This window comes from Hylaeus volcanicus, chromosome 1 (genome assembly GCF_026283585.1).
Source record: "Hylaeus volcanicus isolate JK05 chromosome 1, UHH_iyHylVolc1.0_haploid, whole genome shotgun sequence".
Classification (NCBI taxonomy): domain Eukaryota; kingdom Metazoa; phylum Arthropoda; class Insecta; order Hymenoptera; family Colletidae; genus Hylaeus; species Hylaeus volcanicus.
In genome coordinates this window covers 32673220-32697652 of record NC_071976.1, presented here as the reverse complement: position 1 = coordinate 32697652, position 24433 = coordinate 32673220, and the positions used below count along the sequence as shown (strand labels likewise).

Genomic DNA, 24433 nt, shown 5'->3' with positions numbered 1-24433 from the left:
ATATCCAAGTACAGAACACGTACAAAGGTTCTCTTACTTTTGCTAAATAACATGTCGTGGTCAACGACCAAATGCGGTATACCTCTCTTTTCCTTTCTTATTACGAAAACATCTCCTCTCCTTTACCCCGTTCGACCTACTCCGACCTCTTTCTTTCTGGCACTGTTTTTCAATAGTTAGTCTGCTTTGCGACCACGATCCGTAAACGTCGGGAACACCACTCTTCCGTTTTATCTCGTGTGTTATTTACGTTTCTGCATCCGGAACGTCCCATCGTCAAAATTTTCAAGTAATATTTGTTACGGAGTAATCGTGTCGAGGAACTCCGATCCTCTTAAAGGACTTTTAGGCAGTTTCCACATAGTCAAGATACGATAAAGTGCAATTGTTTTAGCGACGGGCATAACGGTAAAAGAGTAATCGATCTCAATTGCGATCTCTCTTCTAATTGTAAAACCTCTTGGATCTGTTCTCTTTCGCGATTGTCTCTACCCTGAAAGTACCGCATCGTTGCTCGTTCCTTTCTTCGAAAGCCATCGGTATCGCTGAACGGTGTATCGATAAAAAGTTTCGAGTAAAAATCTTTCTCTGTTATCGAAAAGAATGAAAAGCGAATTCGAATGATCCATTAGGTGACAAATATAGTGCAAATACCTCGATGCGAAAGTCATCGAAAAATGTTTCGACGGATAGTCAACGAATGTTTGCCCAGCGGATTCTGCGAATTTAGCTTAACGAACTAAAATCGATAACGCGATTTCCCGATGGAAAATTCTGTCTTCTGTCTATCGCAAATTCTGATCTGAATTCTGAATGTTGAACGATTTCAAGAAAGTAAAGTGGAATGTTTACAAAATTAGACAAAATCCGCATAATTTTACGCGTAAAGATAGATACATATCAAGACAGCTAACGTTTCTATTACCGGTTTGATATAATTACGTGTTACGTAGACATCGAAGGTACTATAATAATCAACGTACGGTCCATCTAGTTGTATCCACGGTATATTTAGCCTAACTGCACAAAGTAAAAGATATATTTCAATGCAAATGAAAACTACTTTGGTATGCAGATGTACGTACATTCGAAGGCGTGAAACGTAAATGTAGCCATCGAGAGGCAAGAAGTGTCCGTAGAAGTACAATATACGGAAAATATATGAAAGCAAATCGACGCGACCGACGCGCGACGTTAGAAATAAGGAAAACATTCTTGCAATTGAAAAATCGACTGTTCGATAGCTGATAAGCGATAATAAAAAAAAACGATCGCTCGTAAAAGTTAGGCTAGATAAGGTTGATTGGATTTCAACTCGACGAGATGATTCGACGAGTACTTACATTTTCGCAAAGCCACGAAGAATTCTTGAGGAACCTTGAGAATTCTTGACGAAACGTTTTACGAGACAGACTTTTTCGTATGTCATATTCGTATCCATATTCATAATTTCATATACCGCGTTTATATTCGTACACGCCGAAACGTTTCATCTTTTAAAGGCAGGCGTCTCCGCGTTAGCGGTGCTAACAAAAAAAGAGAGGCTGAAACAAATCGAAAAGTGCATCGAAAATTCTGAGAGAAACAACAGCTATCATTCGAAATTTGTTTACATCTATAAATTATCGCCAGACGATTTTATCGCGCGTGTTTGGACTCCCGTCGTGTAATCAGAATTTTGACAGATCTCTTAACACTTAAGAGTACATCGACTACACTTAAAACCCCGTAACGACACCGAGTTACGCGAAATAAGTCAACGCGACGTATTCGGTATGTTTTTAGGTACAATTTCGTCGCGCATCTTTCATCGGCACGCGGCGCGGCGTCGATAAGTGGATATATACTTATACTATTTGTTTCGCTCACGAGCTTGCTAATTTTAAGTCGATGGGCGGGTTAGCTAATCGCGTTTCAATGTGCGTCGTATCGTGCAGAAGAAATGATGCAGCGTGTAAATCTGTCCTTTAATGTAGGGTTTACCACGAAAATCGTGCACAATCGAGGCTACGAAAATCGATCAAATTGTTCGCAATTGTTGCAATTATAGGTATTTACTTGTAATTCTGGTTTCCTCTATTTCCTGGAAAAGAGAAGCGCGAGCATCGCGATCTATCGAATGCCGAAGCGTTTACATCGTTGAACGTGAAAATATTATTTGTAAGTGTTGTCGCGTTCAACGAAAGAAGATTTAGCTAGTGAAACGTTTCGGAGGTACGATTGGGGTAGTTCTTTGCTAGAGCACGATAATACGAGTTCTTAATGAAACATCGCGTGTAAGTAATCATTGATACGATTTGATAGTTAACAACACGCACATGGTATCGGAACTGTGACACCTGAATCAACCTCCTTTTTTCGTATCGTAAAACAAATTTAACGAAATCTTAATCCAATTTGCATGAGCGCTTCTGTCAACGAAGACAGAAGTGATATAAAAAAGTATAACATTCGTTGTCTGTTCGACAAACAAGAGTGTTCGAATATTTATAAGCGGTACTGTATTTATGTTTACGATGTAACGCTTTACCGATTTCAAACAAAATTATCGGTAGGGAAACATGTACCGTTGAACAGATACCATAACACGGTTATAAAAATATCTTCTGTGACACCATCTGTCAGATTTACTAATACCAAGTGATACATAAATTTATGCAAAATGAATACCTTTTCGTTCTCTGCGTCGTCAACGAGTGCGCAATAACTAGACTGCGGATCTTTATACAAAATAAAATCTTTGTAAACGTACCTACAAGAACTGAATCTAAATAGGAATTCATTTTACTCTGCAAGTATTATAATATGAACTTCGCTTCCAATATTTTTTATATTATTGGCTACTGTGTTCATTCTATATTTTCTTGCGCGTTCGGATGTTCTATAAATGCATAAAAATCCGCAGTCTAGTAACAACACTCGTTTCGTAGGAGAATCAAAAGGGTGGGAACCGTTTGTTTATTCGTTGAGATCGAATAGAATATTCATTTGTTATGTACCCTGGTAATATCCTGTTCATATTAATTCGAAACACAAACGCGAAGAATCACACTCGTATATCATAGTAATAGTAACTTATTATTAAGCTTTTGGTTCGCGCAGTCTCGTATCCATATACTATACGAGAGTTCCACTTACGTAGCTACCTTTTAAAAGCGCGAATCTTTTTCGAGTGTAGGAAGTTAATCGAATTATATATACTTGAAACACATCATCTTGTAATTGCCATTTAGTTCTCGATCAGCATTCGAATCACGAGCTCCGATCGCTACCTTATCGAGGGCCAACCGTCGAGACGAAGATACTCGACGGATGATTATGCCAAGAGAGGGGCGCGGTCACGCACACATTCGAACAAAGAACAATTCGTGTCCGTTATATAACGAATTATCGAGGGCCTATAATACAGGTGTTCCTTTGAGAAAAGACCATTTTAACAAAGTGCGCGCTTCTTGCTGGTAAGTGGAACTCTTACTCTTAATCTTACTCTTACGCGATTTTTTTATTCGTTTTTCTCGCGTCATTTGAATCGTTGCGAGATTATCGAAAATGACGGTGCTACTATCAACGATTATCGTGACGATTGAATTTTTCACGGGGGAAGTGGGGAGAAACGGCAGAGGTAAAAGTTTATCGATCTCCGAAAGAACTTTCGATTCGACAGAGAATTGGTTTCTTCGTAACGAGGAAACTTATGTCGTCGCGATAACGTGTCCACGATAGCGATCGTTTCCGAAAATTTCTATACTTTTCCCTTCCTTCTTGGAATTAAACGTAAGAAGGAACGACGTTGACAGCCTCGAGGATAAATCTGTCACCGAGGACGTTTAGGATCGCGCACGGGGTATCGTGAACCCGATGCATCCGTGGTTCTGTATCTTATTGTTATCTAGCCGCGTAGATTCCGTTAACGTAACGATTTCCAAATGAACAACCAGGATCGACGTTCCTGATCTGTCGCGTCAGCGGAATGATCTCCGTTCACTTTGATCGCTGACGTTCGCGTTTCGTGGGAACAATTGTGTACCGCTATTAATCACTTTCGTAGCTTCTTACTTGTTAATTAAGGCCGTCGTGGAATCACGTAGTTACAGAGGTGAAGCCGTTCACTTTTTCAATTGTTCCACCGTGATCGGCATTGGTTCGTTGAAAATTTTTCTCGCGTCCGTAAACGTTTCGACCGCGACAATTTTATACATTTTTACCGATACGCTGGATCCTGCCCTCTTTGTTTCGAGATTAATTTACTTTTCAACCTACGAACGAGTTCCTCGATAACCGCGAGACGAATTACCGAACGATATCGTTGACACGTTCGTCGAAAACAAAGATTGGCCAAATTTCGTTCGTGCGGATAACAGTTTCGTGTGTTCGTTCATTTGTAAAACGTGCACACATTTGAACCGCAGGCATGATCATAGGCGAAACGATCGTTAAGTCGAAACGAAGAGGAAGCTCGAATTTTGCCGTAATTACAAACACTCCTTAACCGACTCGGCATAAGATTTTAATGAGTTTGTTTATCTTGCTCGCTTCCATTGTTCCTGTAGTTTTCCGAATGTATAGTCCGATGGATTTTTCCATACACGATCGAGTACCATTGTTACGTTTACAGAATATAAGAACGAGACCAACGTAATCTTTCCGAAGTGTGTCGAAAGTTTAACGAGTACATTAACGTTGCTTGTTCGAAACGACACGTTCGATTAATCGATTAAACAATTAATCGAATTGATGTGTCGCGCAAATAATTATCGCGGGACCAACGATCAATTTTTTGATTAAACGTTACAGCCAGGAATCATCTTTTCGACCGTTATTCGTTTCATCGTATCGACTGATAAAATTCTATCAACTCCCGATAACGATCACCTGCGAACAGGGTAGCCTCGAACATCAGTTGGACAGAGATATTAGGAAGACCCTTCTCGGATTTTTCCCGCGACGATATTTGTTTCGAATTTTACCCATGTTACGTTCGATGAGTCGATTGGGCATCGTAGGGACGTTCAAAAATTTCCACCGACGCAAGTTTCGTCGCGTGCGTGGTATCAGGTAAGAATTTGAATAGGAATACATATGTACACCTGTCCCCTACGAAATGTACCAGTTCCGTTGAATGTTATTCCTCGGAGTAGAGCAACTTTCTCCATTCTTTTTCTCTTCGTTATCGTGATGTAAGAACGTTATATGTACATATACTCGAATCTTTTCGTTTCGTTTAGTTTCTCTTCGTTAACAGATTGAAAATGGAAAAAAAGATGAACAAGACATTTAAAAAAAGAAAGTACATAGTTCTTCGAAAGGTGTTTACACGTTCACTCGTAGATAAAGTTACGTTGCGTAATACTAAATAAATACGACGTCGACGATGACAAATTTACGTCAACCAGTTTTCGAGAGTACCGACAGAATTTCGATTGTAGCGATTTGGGAATCCCTTTCGAGTCACGTCTTTCCTTAATCACTTTCGTCACTTCGTGGAATCGAAAAGAGGTCTAGCCGAGAAGATTTCGTTCGTCATTCTTGTTTCGGGTACCTACGTGATTCTATCCATTGACCGTTAAACGCTTTCGCGCGCTCTCTACGGTAAGGGGCACTCCCGAGGTATTTGAGCTTAATATGTACACGGTGGGTTCTAAAAGGAAACTTATTTCCATTTAAAATTCCTACTTCTGGCGGCGTAGCGGCTCCTACGCGTATTGTATATTCCCATCGACGTAGCCTTCGGTAATTCCCAGATTCCAGAGGCCAATTATTTCATCGACAATTGATTTCTTCCGTTTCGATTTTTTGAATCTAGGCGACGGATTCGATCGCAATAACGCAACGTACCGTAGGATTTTCTATTTCCGTTTTGCAGGTGGATTTGGTTTCGTTAACATTTCGACGCGAAACTGTCTCCGCATTATTCGTTAATTGAATTTTTTATTTAGATAAGAATTTTCCTCGTTTCCGATTGTTGCACTGTTTCGTTAAAGGTGCATCGATATCTGATATTTGCGCTATTCTTATCGAATAGCGAGTCGTTAGATCGGCCTAATTTTTGGTTATAGATATAAATCACCGCAACGTTTATTGTTTTGTATTTTACAAGGATGAAATATGATATCTAAAATAATAGAATTAGTGTCGCAGATGCGTTGCGGTCCAACGCACCTCGCAATGAGTATTGATTTTCGTTCAGGATGCAGAGGTTAGAAGAACGAAAGGGATGGTTTGTCAGGCAACCGGTTGCGACCCGTTAATTTAAACTTCCATCGCACGACCCTTTCGGACCGATACGCCTGTACTTTTAATCGCAATGAAAGCTGAAAGATAAAAATAGAAAATAAAAAAATATAGAATATATAGCGTGCCTCGGAAACAGGAGGATAAGAAGCATCTACGGTGCACCTGCACTTCCGTTTCTTCGCTTCAGTTCCGCAACCCACCGCAAACCATCGTTGTCGTTTGTTCTAATTTTACTCTATTTGTTATTTTAAGTTCTCTTCTTTCGTAATACGCACCACTCTGTCGATATCCATTATCGACTTGACACGATAAGAAACAGGTGGAAGCACCTTACGTACCATTGTTTCGTTTCTCTGCAAGCGTTATTCTTTTCTTTTCTTTTTTTCACGAAATTATCTTCGATTAATTATTTCCGATAAATTAGCCATTCGAACCAATCAACGTCGATCGATTAGGCGTGTCTTACGAAATATATGCACGCAGTCGTGGCGAACCCGCGCAAACACAGAACGATCCTCGTAAATTTTAGGGTGACATTTTCTAATTACGTCAGTTACGATTTTTCACCTGGATATGCTGGAATAGGATTACGCACGGAGAAAATTTATTCCGATTGGTATCGGTGTTCCACATAGCGGTAAATGAATTCATTATGATATCGAGTAATTTCTCGACGATTTTGAATTCCATGAACGAATATACATTCGGAGAAAATTCCTCCGTTTCCTCTGAAATAAAAAATTTCCTTGAGACGAATTTAAAGTATTTAATATATTGGGTTGTCCGGAAAGTCCATGTCGAAATGATTGAAAGCAAATAACATGTATACGTCCCTTAAAAGATGGAAAAGTTGTGGAACAAAATGGCACCTACGTAATTCAATAAATTCATGTATATTTATTATACGCCTTTGAATTTTTCTTAGAAATTGGCACGAACTTTCTGGACAACCTAATATATCGCGTTGAGCGAACGACACCTTGTCCTAATAACCGTCGACGACTTCCTCGTGATAATCTATTCCTACGAAGACACTTTTTTCAAATACGTATCGTCGCCCGACTCTCCCGAACGTGTAAAAACACGCGTATACAGAAATTCTTTTGTGCGGTCACTCGGATTCAAAGGGCACCACGTTCAAAGAGCTTTGTTCCCGAACTCGTTTCTCATGACCGCGAAGAACATTCCAGACTGGTGCAGAACAGTCGAAAGAACGCGCGTTACCGCCCTTACGCGCTGCAGAATGCGTGTTACGGTAGTTGAAAAATCGAAAACCCCAGCAATTCGATATTTCATTGGAAAATGTTATGTTATATATTCCTAACTGAAAAAAAACAATATTACACGACTTGATGGAATACGTAACAACAACTCATTCGCGAATTTTTGGTAGGATTTTCGGGTTCCGATAAGCTGGTTAACAGGTTGAACCCCCTGGCGATGATTCGATCGGCGACTTTAATACGATCGTTTGCCGGTTGGTTGCAGGGCCGAGGACACGTTGGTTGAATTTTCCGTGGACAATTCGCGCACGTTGATCGAGAGTAGCTGCTAATCAGCCGGTCGCTGGAGGAAGGAGGAGAGACAGGTCAGCCGTTTATCGAGCGAGCAACAGAGAAAGAGAGGGAGAAATGGCCCCCACCCACGGACGCGAGGAAATAGAGGGGCGTTCGTATAAAGAGTATGCCTACAGCCCTGTACCAGCGAGTTCCTCTTCAGCGGCGTACGATTCAGCCACCCCTCGGAGACAATCGGACGATAACGGTGACGGTTCAACGAGATACAACGACCCGAGCAGTGTCCGCAAGTTCCTTCTCACCGACATGACGGAGAAGGGCTCGACGATACTCCAATACGTCGCGGCTGCCGCAGGTAAGTGCCACGAGGCAACCCCTTTGCCCATCCGTCGCCGTCTAGTCTGCGGTCTGGGGGTTGGTTGGATCTTGATTTAGACCACCGACGCAGTTTTCGCTCGACCCGCGCCTGCGTTCGATAAAACGAACATTACCGGCATTTTTTCCGGCTAGCGTCGATCGGTATTCGTACTTGGCAAATTCGCCGCTTCTGTGTTTCTGTGATATTACCATAGCCCGGATATGCGATAATTTATTCGAACCAGCGAAATTTTTATATGTTATTCAAAACTTATCTGATTGTCGTCTAAACGAGGTTTGCTGCATTAAAGTAGCGAAAGCAATTAGGACACTTCTGTCATGATAGAGAGATAACGATCGATCGATCGATTCAATTGTTTTTCGATCAGAATAGATATTGGAAATACGTACTCACAATAATCGCGATACCGCTTCGCTGTATTTATCGTTGGAAAAGTTTTAGTTGATTATCGACAGATGCGATTATAACATAATTTCACGTTCGCACATATACACGCGCAGAGGTACAAGTGACAGAGACTGTTTTCAACCATTCGTTGCATTGTTCGTCTTAATATCACGAGCTTACATATAGAATTGGCATTTCGTATTTCTTTGCTGAAATATAAATCACTTATCTCGATTGTCTTTTAGATAGGTATACGCGGCAAGTATTACCTCTCCGATGAGCATCTTTACGAGTGGCTTTGCGACGTTTTCAGATAATCTTTAGCTTATCGCATTCATTTCAATGGAATATTTACGATTCTTCGTTTCCCGTTAGACCATTATTTTACTAGAAGTAATTAGTGATCTATAATGTATAATGTCAACGTGACACAAACCAGTGGACAGAACTCGATTAATTAACCTCGTGCGTCGCGTTGATAACAATTAAACGATATTGGGGAGCACCCGATTAAGGCAATTGAGACTTATTTAATACCCGTAACGATGAGCTTTACTTACTCGGGCTTTTATTTATTGATGTAATAAACCTGTACGTAATACGATCAACATTTCAAATTTTCTATGTATTATATATCAGTCTTCAGAAATGTTACATTACAATTATATTACTTGTGATTTCCTATATGGACGAATTTTAATTTAAATTGATTAAGAAAGATTTGTAAATTTTGTTGCAATTTCATTCGATTCGCGACTAAAGAGGCCGACTCGTATCGAAAGGAAGCAATATCGTTTACCGAACGTAGGTGTGAGCACGAGGGGTTAATGCACGCCCGAATAAATATACATTTATATGACTAGCGTAACAGACAGGCTTGTAAAGATAGTTCGTCTCCGCGTGGACGTCGATCCAGTACAAAAGTCGAGTTTACGATGACACTCGTTCCTCGAATTGCGAATGATTTTTAGTTACTGTTAAAGTGCGAGGAGGTAATTAATTTTTGTTCGTCACGTTTCGACGGTCGTCGCATTCACGATGCTGCGTTTCGGTCTAAAAATAGAGAGAATCTATAAATGCAACGTGGAGCGTGTAATGAACTTGATGAACTTGCCATTGTCTCGGTACGACAGGCACGCCGACGATCGAGTTTAGTTCAATTTTTACGTCGTCGAAACGTAGACGCGCGTTAAGAAGAAAAATTCGTCGCATGCGTTCCTCGTTGGTCGAAAATAACGCGGTTTATCCAAAATGTCTCAGGTCGCTATTCAGCGACGTTTCGTATTTTGTTCCATGCTCTTTAACACGTTGATCGCCACGTCACCCATGTATGGGTGACAATGATTTTCACTGAAAAACTACGAAAATTAATTCCGAAAGTTAAGTGTCACAAATAACGAATTGAAATAAAATACTTGATCTTTAATGAAGTTACAAAACTAAACACCATAATCAATGTTTCATTACACAGTTTCCAATAGTCTGTAAACAAAATTTAATCACAGTAGAAATTTTCGAGAGTATTAGTCTGGCAGTGAACGTGTTAAGACAGCAAAGAGCACAAAAATCGAAGGTGGAGTGACTCAAACTCGCGCAGAAGAAAGTCCGAAAACTAAACGTGTGATATCGATTCGTGCGTCAATTCGGGAAATATGCACGCGCGAGTAGAGGCACGTTCCTTTTTGTTGAATTGGTTGAATCTCCAATATTTATTTTCACGGAGAAATATTGAATTTTCATTACTTATTTTAGGCTTTCGTTGTGGAAATTATTTTTCAAATAAAACACGGTAAAAAAAAATGGAACAAACTAGATAGAGGATGCAAAAGAGAAAGAAATGAGAGTTGTAACCGAAATGCCGATGCCGTTGTATAATAATAACCTAAATAGGAAAAACTGGGCGCGTAGTATATTCTAAGGAGCAGACATATTAGCCTGGAAATTCCGTCGGCGCTTCCATTAACGTAGCATACGAAATTACTTTAGCGAATTTTGGGACGCTTAAGGTAAATTTTCTCCGGTGAAATTCTATTTGAACAGAATAATATGGTCCTTTGAGGGTATTTTAAGGGTATTTTAAGATCGACGTTCGCAGCCTTCGTTGCAGATTCGAGAGCGTTCAAGGTATACTTTGTAGACAAAAATTGTTCTCCCGTTTTTTTCTCACTTCAGTTACGACACTAATAAGGATGTGATTGAAGTCGATTGCGATCTTTGCCGGCCGAGATTCAATTCGGTTCAACACCGGATGCGAATCGTTTAATATTCACCGCATTCGAGAACGCGTAGGTCTCTTTGCGATTATTGTTCGCGCGTAAATATTTCGTCCTCCGCACGTTCCTCGATCGTTGACGTTTCCCAACCGTCGATCATTCATGTTTTTGATAGTCGATCGTTCGCCTATCACGTTACGATGCACGTTGCTCGGCGCAGGTACGTTTGGTATTTTTCGAACCAAAGTGCAAACTCTCACTTTGGGAAAACAATATTGTTCCACGTGGTTATTACTCTAACAACGACGGGGCTTGACAATTAGACGCGCGCGTCCTTCGTTTTGACCAAGTCGTTAAATTATGCCATTGGAACGAAGACGGAGTGGTCGTTAAAGCGATTTTACGACTGCGCGACATCTTGAAATTCGACGCGATTTGCAATTCCGTTTCCGGGAGGCTAAATTTCCCGATTATCGCCTCGTGTTAATTTACATTCGGAGTTAATATTTACGAGAGCAATAATGAAACGGTAGCAATTGTAGCAGATATATACAAGATAGCTATCGATTAACATTGTTTATCCGATCAAACAGTCGTGTACAAGTGCCAACAGATTCGGCACGAAATTAAAAGAAGTACGGTTTAGGCGACCGTTACCTTCATTTTCTAAATTCGTGAAGCTTTATTAGAGGATGCGAATCTTTCGATAACACGGATCGTTGTTCGTGAAGTATCTCATAAATGAAATATGACAATGTACCGAACATCGTTCTTTTACGATGTTTACCATTGTTGACATCTCGTAACGGTGTATCGTCTCGTCCCGGATCCTCGCTCGTCGATCATTTTCAGCGAATTCTTTCCTAGAATCTCCTCTTAATAACACAGATTGCAGAATTACGCCACGTGCATCGTAATTCCAGCTGCGATTTTTGTTTCACCGTGGATTTATCTTATCCGTGATATAGCGGAGATTTCTGCGGAAAATTGAGCATTTTTATCGAAACTATTTAAAAATAATGCACCGATAAACGTTGATAATTGCGAACAAGGATGATACACTGGCCGGATTAAACGAAAGAAATTCGTTTTATTGACTTTCAGTGTTTTCTTTGTTGCTTTGCTATCGCTCGAATCTAATCGACGCATATACATCTATGACAAATCGTTGACTATTTTTCGAAATCGATAACTTTCCGGGTGGATTAATTCGATGACAACAGCCAAGTTACGGTAACGTTTTCGGTGATCTCGTTAACTTTACGTAATCGATGGAATCGTTCGGGTGTGTTAGGATATGTAAGCTTTACATCATCGAGTATTCTATTCACTGTTATAACCGGTTGTTACCTTTAGAGCGTTAAATAGCTAATCGCTTCTGTTGCGTATCTAATCGCAATTACATTTCCTTCCTTAATTTTACGATGTTTATCATACAGAGTTCAATGGAATGTTCCCTAAAATCGTCAAACTTTCGGATTTTACCAGAATACTTTTAGGATATTTCTTTTAAGAGTCGAATGTTTCAGGAAGAAAAATCACCGGTGGTCTTCTAAGGATGCTTGAATAGCTACCAGATAATCGTTTTCATCGCGATAACGCAAACACGACGTACGACGTACATACGTCAATAAATATTTTTCATTCGGAGGTGTCGAAATTGTAACCGAAAGAATTTCGTAACGGGGCAACGCAATCGCCGACAATGTTTCCAATTCGCGTTTCATCGTTTGCGCAATTCACGCGACATTTATATAAATATTCCAGATTTCTTGGGACCGCGAGAACATAACTTGTCAGATACCATAACTGGTTGGTCCCCGAACTCGAAACCCTAAATTTTCTCACAAGATTTTATGGCGATTGTCGAAATCTCTTTTTTTCAATTTTCTCTTTACGGTTTTGTTTTGCTGTAATCTTACGAATTTTATCGGGACCGACGACGCGATAAATCGTTCCATTTTTTCCCCAGTTTCTTCTCGTCGTAATCGTCTTCGATCCGGTTTATCATCATAATATTGTGACGTTAAGTTGAGATTGATAGATAAAGTTTATTACGCTTAATCACCGAAGTGGTTTTTCTTCGCGATATCGATTCTTTATAACGGTAATATACTCGATCGATTCCCTTCGATCAATTAAGTAGCCGTGTACCGTTACGTTAACGAAATAGCTCGATCGATGTTAGTCGAGTTTTATGCTTCTGTATCTAATTCTCGATTTGTTAGGAGCATCCTTTCGTTGCATCTTTAGTTATTTCTGACGTTTGACCTCCGTCGTTGGTTCTTTAATTCTATTATCGGTACTTGGATTTTTCGCAACGTGGCAATTAATAGCGAGAATACAATCGTTGGAAGAAAAGTCGTGCTTGACTGCAGTCGAGAGTCTTTCGTCCGATAAGCAGTTTAAGCAAATCTGTGAAAACAAAAATATTTACATGTGTCAAGCGCGAGGGAAACTAAATTCGAAACAGAGCGGAGAACAAACAGCGTTCAATTTAATCCGTTATTCGTTAGATAAAAATTACAATTTGAATTTTAAAACGGAAACAAGTTTCACGTTAAACGAATAAAAACGTATCCGAATGTAGTCGATCGATCGAAGAAGAATTCGATGCCGCTAGATCCATCTGGCAGATTCGTGTTTACGTTTTAATTGACTTCTGATAAAACGAGACGAGCCGCCCACCGATGACGCTTTTCAACAATCGCGATATCGTAGAATTCCCGAACAAACTGACGATTCGAAATATTTCCTATCTGTTGTTTACATTCTATCCATTTGATGAAACCGCCTGTTTCACGAAAATTTTCGTCAGACCTTTGTCAAACACGAGATCTTCGTACCGCGGTAAAATCCGCGGTTATCCGAGTTAATAGTCAGACACAGCGGGCCGACCAATTAAGGATTTACAGATAGTAAAACATTACGTCTCTGAACGTTGATTATTCTAGCCGAAATAAAAGATATTATCTCTACAATACCACGCTTGGATTTGTACACCCACAATAATAAACATTTATAGTGTCGACTTATACCGTATCAACCTCGCTATGCTCGAGGAGTTGAAATAGCGATTTCTCGGCATCCGCGCATTTTTTATTTCTTCCATCGTTCTCACTTCCTTAGCGTTTCAAACAATGTGGAAATAGAAATAACGACGGTGTCCGTCGAACCGCAGATTGACGTTAATGTTTTTCGAAACGAAGCGCGTTGCGTTCTAAGGTTGAAGATATCGAAAGAATCATTTTTTATTTCCTGTCGCATAAAACGAACGACTTGACGCGATGCGATGCGACGCAACCGGGTGTGTTGGATTTTGATTCGCTCGTCTTCATTGGCTCAATCGTTCACCGCCGCACCGGTGCCAAGATGATTCTTCCGCAGACACCCATTACGATTTAATCGCGGTGGGAAACGCGAAGCGCGTTAACCGGAGATAACGGGTCAACGACAAGAAGAAATTATTTTGCATATCTGCGACCAGTTGTATTTCGTTGGAACGCAAACATACAAGCTGCAGAACCGAAGTAACATTTCAACAATTCGTCCCGTTCTTCTCGCGAGTCATGTTGTTAAACATGTTAAAAACGACACAATGTACGTTCTTGTTGGATACTTGAGGTAAACATGTCATACAACAGTGTGACATAATCGATCTCGAGTTCGTACAAATTCTTATCGACGCGGAAATTTCCTATCTTCGCTAGTGACTCCTCCGATAGCTTCTATCAACTATTCCTCCTCGTTTGTATCGTTTCATTCAACCTCTTACCCAAAATCCAACTACGCCTCACAATTTCTTAACGGAGAAAACAAATCGGATTCATCCCCTTTTCGTTCTCTGTTGTTTCGTCTCGCCATTCCGAATGTCGACTTGCAGATGATTCGTGAATTGCATCGCGATATCGGTAATAAAAAAGATAATTCGTTCGAGTGCACAACGTGCGGGTATTTACTATAATCTGAAGTGTGCGTAAACTGAAGGTTTACGAACGTACGATTCATTCGTAAGAAATACGATACCGGAATCGATATCTGTGCGCTTGGATTTATTGCGTTGCGACAAAACATTCGCAGCAACAACTGTCGATTGTGTACACAGAAGTCGTCGTACGTACATACGCTTGTATTTTGTTCGAAAAATTAGGTTAAAAGGAAACGAGGAACGATAGCGCACAATGAAACGCTCGATTAAATGTAGCAAACCAACGGTAAAGGATATTTTCCAGCTATTAGGAGGGCGCGTATTTTCCGTCTTCTCTTAAAAATTTCGATAATCTTGTATTTACTTCACGCGTAGATTTAATAATAATAATTTAATGCTAATTCGTACGCTATCTAATATTCGAATTTATAGTTAAATCCTTGTGACACCTATCGATACATGTTAAACCTTTTATCGAGAATAATTCAATCGAGACAACTTGAAAAGTATTATCGATTTAATCCTTATCATCCGATTTGGTTCGATTTGACTTGATTTGATTTATTAACGGATAAGTTTCTAACGATAGCCAACAGATTCGGTACGAAATTAAAAGAAGTACGGTTTAGGCGACCGTTACCTTCATTTTCTAAATTCGTGAAGCTTTATTAGAGGATGCGAATCTTTCGATAACACGGATTGTTGTTCATTATTTCACATAACAATTTAATTCCTTTCATTTAGATAGATCGATCTATCGATGGTAAAAGTCCTTCTGGAACTGAGAATGCTTACCTTTGCAATCTTTTCGGAAGCGCGAACATTGCGTTCGTTGAAAATCAGTGGAATTGGATGGCAACGCGACTAAATATAAGTTGTTGATAGTTGGTGTCGATATTGTACGACGCTGGAAATTTTTTCGTAGCCCAAGTTGCGCCTGATTCGTCGCAAAACGAGCACACGCGATTATTTTTATTTTTGTTCCCGTGCCACACGCGATATAATGATATAAGAGCAATCTCGCCGAGATTACGTAAATCCGGCATTACATGTTAGATGCAACGTGACGCGGACCCATCTATTCCACGTTTACGTCTGACACTCGCACATTTTCCTCGAGATGAGCCTCTCTTCGCGGTCCGAGCTTGACTTTGAACCAAAAATATATAAAATATTTAATTGTTCGTTCGTACAAACTACTCGTCATCCGTTATTCGAAGTAAACCATACCGCAGTCGTCTGGAGCTCGAGCAATGTAATTCTCATATCGCCCAAGTTTCAAGTATAGGTCCTTCTATTCTCCATATTTTCGTATTAGCGGACGTAACGATATCCTTGACTTTTTGCCTGAAATTGGCAATCATGCAAAACTGTCTCACACGCGGAAACGCCTTCGGCTGGTACCTTGGATCGCGTTTCGTCCGAGAATACTGAAAACGCGCTATCTCTACTTTACGTCAATGCTCCTCGTAAATGGCATTTTAAAGAGGAAGTTAAATGCCCACGATTTAGAGCTTCCGCGAATGGAACGGCGCTCTCTTTATCCGCGTCTAACCATCCTTAGTTGGTCCGCAAAGATTCAATAGCGTATGAATGGCATAAGTCCAGGATTTTTTTATTTCGATTCGCTTATCGAACGACCGAAACAGAATTTCCGTTGATAGATTTTCAGACAGGAAGTCCGAAGGGCAACGAACTCTAATCACCGATAGGGCAAAGTTATCGGTTGAATCGCTTATCGACTCTGGGCCAACGGAAGGCAGGTTATTCGACGCGCTTAATCCTCGTCCTTCTAGCCGTAGTATACAATTAACTCTTGTACAATGAGTGGAATTTTATTTCACCTTTGAGCAATTAAAATGCAATTCTTGAGTTTTGCGACGCAGCGTCAATTAAACGAAGAAAAAACAAAAGAGCTGGACGGATAAGGAGGAGCAAAACAGGTGAATCCGGTGGTGAAGTCGCGCATCGTTATCGTTTGCGCATCGACTGGCGAACATGTTTTATAATTATTCGTCGTATCGCGGGGAGGAAATAATCTCTCGCGCCTTACGATCGTTTAAGAAATGATTGACAGCGGTACGTTCCATTCGTTGAATTATTCGTCCATCGTGTTTTATAATTGTACGATGCGCGGTGTTTCGTAATTAGATATCGTGCCGCGAAGCGAGTATACTATCACGCGAATGTTTAAAAACAAATCTGAATTCGTGTAAAAGACAAACTTCCAACCGATTGAAAGCTCCGATCGATCTAATTCGCGTACACCGTACGAGTGTCTGTTGCGGCGTGCAACGACCAAGCCCGCGGAAAATTTGCAATTCCGATCGACGATAGCCGTTGTCTCGTTTCACGCGTTATTCGTTCAATTCGAAGACTAGACGTTGAGATCGGAGTTGTTTTCGACAGGCCGTGTACCCTGGTTTCTAAGGTCGAACGCACACGGGCACAACCGATTTGAAATTAGTGTTGCAAACCGTTTGCGCTCTTTATTTTACCTACTCCAATATCTTTGTTTTAGCTAAGATCCACGGTCGCATGCAACTAGTTTCAGAGTGGCTTGAAAGTGATCTGTTGCGCCCGTGTGCGATCGGTCTAAACGTATCGAAAGCGTCCGGTCCCGTTTCTCCTCGGCGAGTAAACGAAACGTAAGATATATATATATATGTTCGAATTTCAGCAAACCTGTGCACCGTGTCAGCCGGGGCTATGATAGGATGGACGAGTCCTGTGCTGCCAAATCTGCAGAATAGCGTGAAGGACAACCCCCTTGGCAGAAAGATCACTGGCGATGAAAGCTCTTGGATCGGGTCTCTGATAGCCTTGGGAGCGGTGGTAGGCTGTTTCGCTGCCGCATTTATGTCGGAAAGGTACCGTTGCGATTGCTCTGTAAATTTTTTTAAAAATTCAGCGTCGATCGTTAACAAGGATTTCTCGGCATTTGCCTTAGGTGGGGTAGAAAACGAACGTTGCTGGGTGCCGTGGTACCGTTTCTGATCGGTTGGATCTTGATAGCCTCAGCCAAGGTAGTGATCCAGTTGTACGTGGCTCGACTGATTCTCGGTTTCGCCATGGCGTTCGCTTTCACGGTCGTTCCCATGTACTGCGGTGAAATCGCCGAGGTAAAGACCATTTCTTCTCCTATCGCATTTCTGAAAGCTCGCGATGAGTAAGGGTCGGTAACTAACGTTCGATCGAATTTCTCGCACGACCAGACGTCGGTCAGAGGAGCGCTGGGATCCTTCCTGCAATTGTTCATCACCATCGGTTTCCTGTACTCGTACTCGATCGGCCCGTTCGTGTCCTACATGGTGTTCTGGATCCTCTGCGCGATTCTGCCGATAGTGTTCTTCGGCTGCTTCGTAACGATGCCGGAATCCCCGTATTATCTACTAAAAGTCGGCCGGAGGGAGGAAGCCATCGCTGCGCTGGCCAGGCTGCGAGGCAAGTCCGCGGCTAGCGTTCAAAAGGAAGCTGCCGAGATGCAGGTACGTTGACGGATCGAATATAGATGAAATTTCGAATGAAACATAATCCTTTGATTGCTCGAAGATACTTTATCGATTCGTTTGTTTCCCGAGGAGGATTCGCGGTTCCGTGCCTCCGTGTTTTGGCTAATCATCGTAAGACACTTGTCGACTACCGTACGCTATCGAGAGCAATCGGTGTTGTGCGAACGTGGTTGAACGAGCTCGTCGAAACGAGATCATTCCTCGATATCACCCGATAACATTGTATAGATCGTTTCCGTAATTTGTTGGAGCGAGAGCGAAGAACGCCCCAAGGATCGTTGGTCCGGAATGATATGTTTAATCGTTTCGGCTTTTTCCATAGCGGCTTATCAACGTTCGAAACGTTGAGCAATAAAAAAAAAGTTGCGATAAACCGTCGCGTGCCCCCCATAAATTCAGAAATTTGGGCAAAGATCATTTCGCAAACTTTCCATTCCATCTATAAAGCATCCCATGTTACGCCAAATGAAGATTGCGTTTGTTTTGTTTCATTTCATTTCAATTCGTTTCATTCATTGCGTTGTGTTTAATTGAGTTGCAACAATGGTTAAAATAGGTCGCAAAGTTTCGGACGATCCGAGGTATCGTATCAGCGTTCGGGTCACGTTCGTTGTACGAGGCCGAGGGTAAGGCCGTTGTTTGGACGGGCAACGGTAGCGGTGATCCTTCGACGTACGCCTTCTCCGCGCGACCGAATCGCGCTAACGCCTGATGCATCACGTGTCCTCGCGTCCTCGCGATCCTCGTGTCAAGTGTCACGCGTCACGCGACACTCGAACTTTCGCTATCGAAGCCTGATTACGGTCGCGATGCTAATACGTAATTGTTATCATCGTTCGATCGAAAAAATTTCCTCGAGGACATACAGATACTTAACGTGTCGACGATTGTATCGTGATAATATTTCTCAACGTCGCTTTGTTTCGTTTAGGGGGCCATCGAGGAAGCTTTTAGAAACAAGGCCAGCATCGCGGACCTGTTCAATTCGAAGGCAAACTTCAAGGCTTTGATCTATACGTGCCTCCTCGTTGCGTTCCAGCAGCTTAGCGGTATAAACGTGGTCCTGTTTTACATGCAAGCCATCTTCGAAAGCGCGGGAACTTTGCTAAAGACCTCGGTCGCCACCATAATCGTCGGGGTCGTTCAAGTGGTGGCCTCTTGCGTTACACCAATAGTCGTCGACAGGCTCGGAAGGAGAATGCTGCTGATCATCTCTGGTACCGGCGAGATCGTAACACTGGTAAGCGAAAAATTTCTTGTCCTTCTCGATCCTTGTTTCCGCTATCGAGTCAAGGCTCCGGGACGCGAGTCGTTGCATCGACCGTATTCGCTCGAAAGTTTCATTACCGATTCGTGCACCGCAACACGAACGTAGACGTCTTTTTTATACAATTGACGTATAAGAGCTTGGTAATGTATGATACTTAGATAAACGAAAACCGCAGTTTTAAAATCGAGAGTTTGTAACAGTGCTTCTCAAACTGTGGTTCGCGAGTTTCACGGGAGTTAGTCGAACCGTACCGTAGGATTCTGATGAAGTTATTTAGAATGGCCGCGAGACATTGCGATAACGATTTCATAAATAGTCATCTTACGCTTGAAAGCGCCGCTTAATAACGCCAGGTTCTATTGTCTCGACAATTCGCGAAGAATACAGCTGGAAACGCTTGGCATTGTTACTTGAAATGATATTAGCAACATCGGGTCTCGGTTTTGTTCCATCGAGCCGTTCGACGTTCGTCGATCAGGATTTCGTTTGGGCCGTGATTTTGTTCCGTTGGTAGGAAAATAAAAATGGTCGATGGCGGGACGGAGCGTCGCGCAGCGCGGCGGGAGGGTTTCGAAACGCGACGAATCGTGGATGAACGCGCATTTACTTGGCGTGGCCTTGATCCACTGGCCAACGCGTAAGTTTCGCGGTTGTTGCAAAATGACCGGGAACAAATCGATCGCGGCCTCCAGCACCTATTCGAATCGATTTATGTAACCTCTCGAATGTGGATGCACTCCTGATGCATCCATCGACGCGCGGCGCGGTGCATTCCACTGACGCAACACTCGTATACGGATGTTCCGAGGTCGTTTCCTCTCTCGACCTTCCTTCGATTTCTTCGTGCGCGCGTTTCACGTGTCCTAACCGCAGATATACATATGGACATCTAGGCGCTCCGTGAGATGCATCGAAACTGACATTAAACAGAGAGAGAGAAAAAGAAAACGCTAATCGCGTAACAAGGCGTTTATCGGAGAAGGGAGACGAAAAGAAAGTTGGTAAAGCGTGCTCCAATGACGCTGACGCCTTCCTACCTTTCTTCCTGCTATCGGTTTCGAAGTGTTCGGATGGTCTAGATTATTTCGTTAGAAATTAGTAAACGGTACGTTGATTAGCTCTCGTTGTTTTCCTTGTCCTTTATTCGACCGACTAGCAAAATTGTAGCATTGTCATGGAATGAAAATTTCCGTAAACGGAGACGTGCGTACACGTTCACGTTGCGCCGACAATGATTTCACGCATATGGAACGATGAGGTCGCGTTTAATTGTCTGTCGCGGATTGTTGCACCGATCTGCGATAATAATCAATGTCAATGTCTCGTTACGCGCAATACGATCGTGTGGCGTCTGTTGTTATTTGAATTTTACAATGACGCGAAACGGAAGAAGAAAAGAATTTATCGAGCAGTGCTCGATCAGATGTTGTTTCTCGGAATGCCTGGAATGCGGTTACGCGCCGTTCGTGCTAGTTTGTTATTCATCGATCGATCGTCGCGTCGCATCGTTCGATCGGGATTATGCTTTTTTTTCTTTTTCACTCGACGCGTGGCCGATCGATTTAATACCTATGCGTAATCGATCCGAATAAATAAACAAATGATTCCCCTAAATGTACTTATACATACATAGATCGCTGCCAGTAGCGAATAACGTACCATCGGAAACTATTTTACCATTTACTCTATAAGGGGATTTTTTATTCTGGCACCCGCTTATATACATATGTCTTTGATTTGTTTAAATCCATCGTTAAAGTTGAACACCGCGATATGGGACATTTCCATTCTGGCGAGCTACTACGTGTACGGTAACAAAGTTCGATATTGAAATTTTGCGATTAGTTCAGTCGCGTAACGTCCTTCGGCAAATGCAAATAAGGATACCAAAAAATAAGCCGAGTCATCTTTGCGGTAAAACATTGTAGGCGATTCGCGTGTACCGAACGCTTGCGATCGTTAGCTGCGCGCGGTTACTCGTCGGCCGCGGCGTTGGCGTCAGTCTCCGGAACTTGATCAGCTTTCCGAATTTCGATCGAATAAAACGTGGACACATACGACACTTTTCACCCGCGAAAAGAACGTACACGTGCATGTATTCTTCCCCGTGAAACGTTTATAGTCGGCGATGCTAGGTCTAAGCTCTGTCCTGCAATGTTGTTTGATCGTTTCAGTGCGCCTTGGGTATCTATTTCTACCTATTCGATGCTCTGCATTCGGACATGACCAGCATTTCGTTCCTTCCGATTCTCTCTCTGGTGATCTTCATCTCGACGTACAGCGTGGGCTGGGGACCTCTTCCATGGACCGTGATGGGCGAGATGTTCGCCTCGAACGTGAAATCGAAAGCGTCCGGTGTCACTGTATGCGTTTGCTGGCTGCTCGCCTTCTTCATCACCAAATTCTCCAGCAACCTGCAAGACGCGTTCGGCAACTACACGCTCTACTGGGTGTTCAGTGTGTTCTGCTTGATAAGCGTGCTGTTCACGGTGTTCGTGCTACCCGAAACGAAGGGCAAGAGCTTGAAGCAAATCCAGGACGAATTGAACGGTGTCAGAGCCTCGGATCTCGAAATCAACATGTCGGGAAAATATTGAAAGCGGTATTACGAATGATTCACAGTGCGACATTTTGTTTCATGTTTTTCAAGTTCACGCGTCTTTATACTGCCAAATACCAAGATCGCGGATCTCGATCTCGTACCCGGGACTCGAGACGAATGGACGTTTAGGATCGAGTCGACAACGCTCACGTGTTATTACCTTTTAGGCCTAAGAAAATCTACGCTAGATGCCGAGAAATACCGTTATCGTTATGGAAAAGATGGAGGATGGAACGCGGCGGATTCGAGAAAGCATCGCTCGATCGCTGGCAACGTATGTACGTGCAAGTTATACACGCGTAGAACGACTATTTTACGAGCTAGATCTGCCGTCGTTCCGCCTCGTGTCTACGCAATAATTCTTTCTACGTCTATTTATTTCGTGATAAGTTTTAGCCGTTCAATAGTCTTGTACGTACATATGTAAGGTTTCAATTACACAGCCCTACACTTCTCAACTAACGTTTAATATTTAACGCCAAACTATATTATATCGTGCATGTTTCGCGTTTGTACGAAACGACTTTGTTCGAGATGTTGGACGTTTCACATCGCTCGATCGCTGCGATATTACGAAATCTGTCGTGTTGTTTGCGTAAACTAATGGACGAGCGAATTCTGCAGATACGATCGATCTTTATGCGGGAGAGGAAGTGCAGACGCCTTCTGGATAGAGGGGGGAAAAGGAAAACGACGCAGTTGGAATTTTTCGAGGTAATCGCTCGACACCTTCGCGTGTAAACGCTCGCGGGGAATTTCAGTGATCGCGACGCGATTATGAATAATTCGAAAAGATTTTAACGGAAACGAAATATGTAGATCAGGATAGCGAAAACCACTCGTTGCTGTCGCGACTGTTCGAGAATTCCTGGAATCCTGTGTTTCTCCGTGGAATTTACACGTTAAAGTTTCTTCGCGTTTAGCGGGCAACGGAATCGGAACGTTACACTACAAAAATAGTGCTTTTTTGCTACTTGCTCGAGCTCTGGAATCGCTTCGCGTCCTTCTCGTCTAGGAGGTGATGCATAATTCAGACTCGAACGACTAAGATATCGGGCGCGAAGAAGCGTGTTTCCATGGTCGAATACTGTAATTCCTTGAAATTATATTTTATAACGTTTTTTCTCTTCGAACGGACGGCGATTGTAACTTACAGGATATTCGAAAAGGGGTCGAGCGGGAACGGTGCTACACTTGGGTCGATTTTACGACGATTCTTCAGTTTTCCGAGCAACAAAGTTTTGCGAAGATCGTCACGAGTTACACTAACACTGATTATCAAGCATAATGTCATTCGTAGCGTAACTTTCATTGGAGTATCGTTAGTAGTTAACGAATCGCTCGTTGTCCTGTTTATTTAAGCAAATCCAACAAGGACTCTGTACTTATCGCTCGATGATGTATCAACGATTGTATCTTCTCTCGATGCAGAGCGAATGATTTTATTATCCGAATCGATCGTATCGAGGCCTAACGCGCGATTAACGTTCCTCCAATTGTTGGCTACCGCTATACACTTTATACGACTATAGATTACAAACGCGACATATCATTTGTATTTTGTTTGCATTTATACATACCTTTAAACATAGACAGAGAGAAAGGAAATGTGCGAGCGTGTGTGTGCGTGCGTGTTTGTGGCCAAGTAAAATGAGTGTGCCAAACGACTTTATAAAATTAATTTAATGCCAGTGGAATGAAAAAGACATATCGATCAACTTGTAGTTTAATCGAAGGGAACGTATTTTGCGACCGCACAAATCTTTGGGGTAAATCGCGGATACAATCGAACGCGAGGCACGCGCAAAGGAAATGATTCCGGTGTATTCGACCTTGGACCGTTCGAAAGTGCTCGCGGAATCGTAACGTTCATAGAATTATATTTTTTACGCAGCCTGCGAAGCTGTTTTACAACTAAATAAAATCAATAGTCACGATTATCCGCTGGATGGTAAGTTTATGATTTTAATAGAGAATGACAAAATTTGTACAGAGAAACGAGAGCGTGTGATAATGTTAAATAATCAGGGTATCGGGGGAAATAATTTGTTCGGAAATTATCCGTGTAATTTTGGCCGATGATATTCCATGTTTCCTCTTGGATTTTCGTCGTTCGTTGCGATTGTACATATTATAATATTACGCATCTGTCGGATACTGTAATTACGATAATAACTTTTCTACACACTTGTTACGGCTAAATAAATTATAACGTTGAAGTATTACGCGCAATGTGTCCACGAATCCTTTCCTTTCGAACCAATCGCTCGGGGTTAACCTCCTCGAATGACATTACGATACAATGTATGTTTACGCGAATCGACGCGCGACCTAAGATAAAAGAAAATCGGCGCGAGAACATTATCGAGCTTGTCTCGACGAAACGTGCAC

The 24433-nt window shown here is 42.0% G+C and overlaps 1 protein-coding gene across 3 annotated transcripts; it reads left to right on the top strand.

Moving 5' to 3' along the window:
• Positions 1-80: 80 nt before the first annotated feature.
• LOC128873282 (solute carrier family 2, facilitated glucose transporter member 8-like) lies at positions 81-24267 on the top strand. 3 transcript variants are annotated; one of them, XM_054116768.1, is made up of 7 exons: positions 81-289; positions 7723-8106; positions 17339-17528; positions 17609-17780; positions 17874-18146; positions 19102-19410; positions 21615-24267. In XM_054116768.1, exons 2-7 carry the CDS (start codon positions 7866-7868, stop codon positions 22035-22037), a joined length of 1608 nt encoding a protein of 535 aa, XP_053972743.1. In that variant the 5' UTR covers positions 81-289; positions 7723-7865; the 3' UTR covers positions 22038-24267. The 3 variants fall into 3 exon arrangements, with proteins under 3 accessions (XP_053972743.1, XP_053972727.1, XP_053972735.1); XM_054116752.1 differs by having other exon boundaries at positions 81-408; XM_054116760.1 differs by lacking the exon at positions 81-289 and adding an exon at positions 3335-3458.
• Positions 24268-24433: the final 166 nt, after the last annotated feature.

What these genes read in the sequence shown, in the direction of transcription:
- LOC128873282 (XM_054116768.1), top strand. Translation starts at nt 7,866, where the DNA reads ATGGCCCCCACCCACGGACGCGAGGAAATAGAGGGGCGTTCGTATAAA. An exon ending in ACTGCGGTGAAATCGCCGAG is followed by an intron (nt 17,781 to 17,873) that starts GTAAAGACCATT and finishes TCGCACGACCAG; the next exon opens with ACGTCGGTCAGAGGAGCGCT. An exon ending in AGGAAGCTGCCGAGATGCAG is followed by an intron (nt 18,147 to 19,101) that starts GTACGTTGACGG and finishes TGTTTCGTTTAG; the next exon opens with GGGGCCATCGAGGAAGCTTT.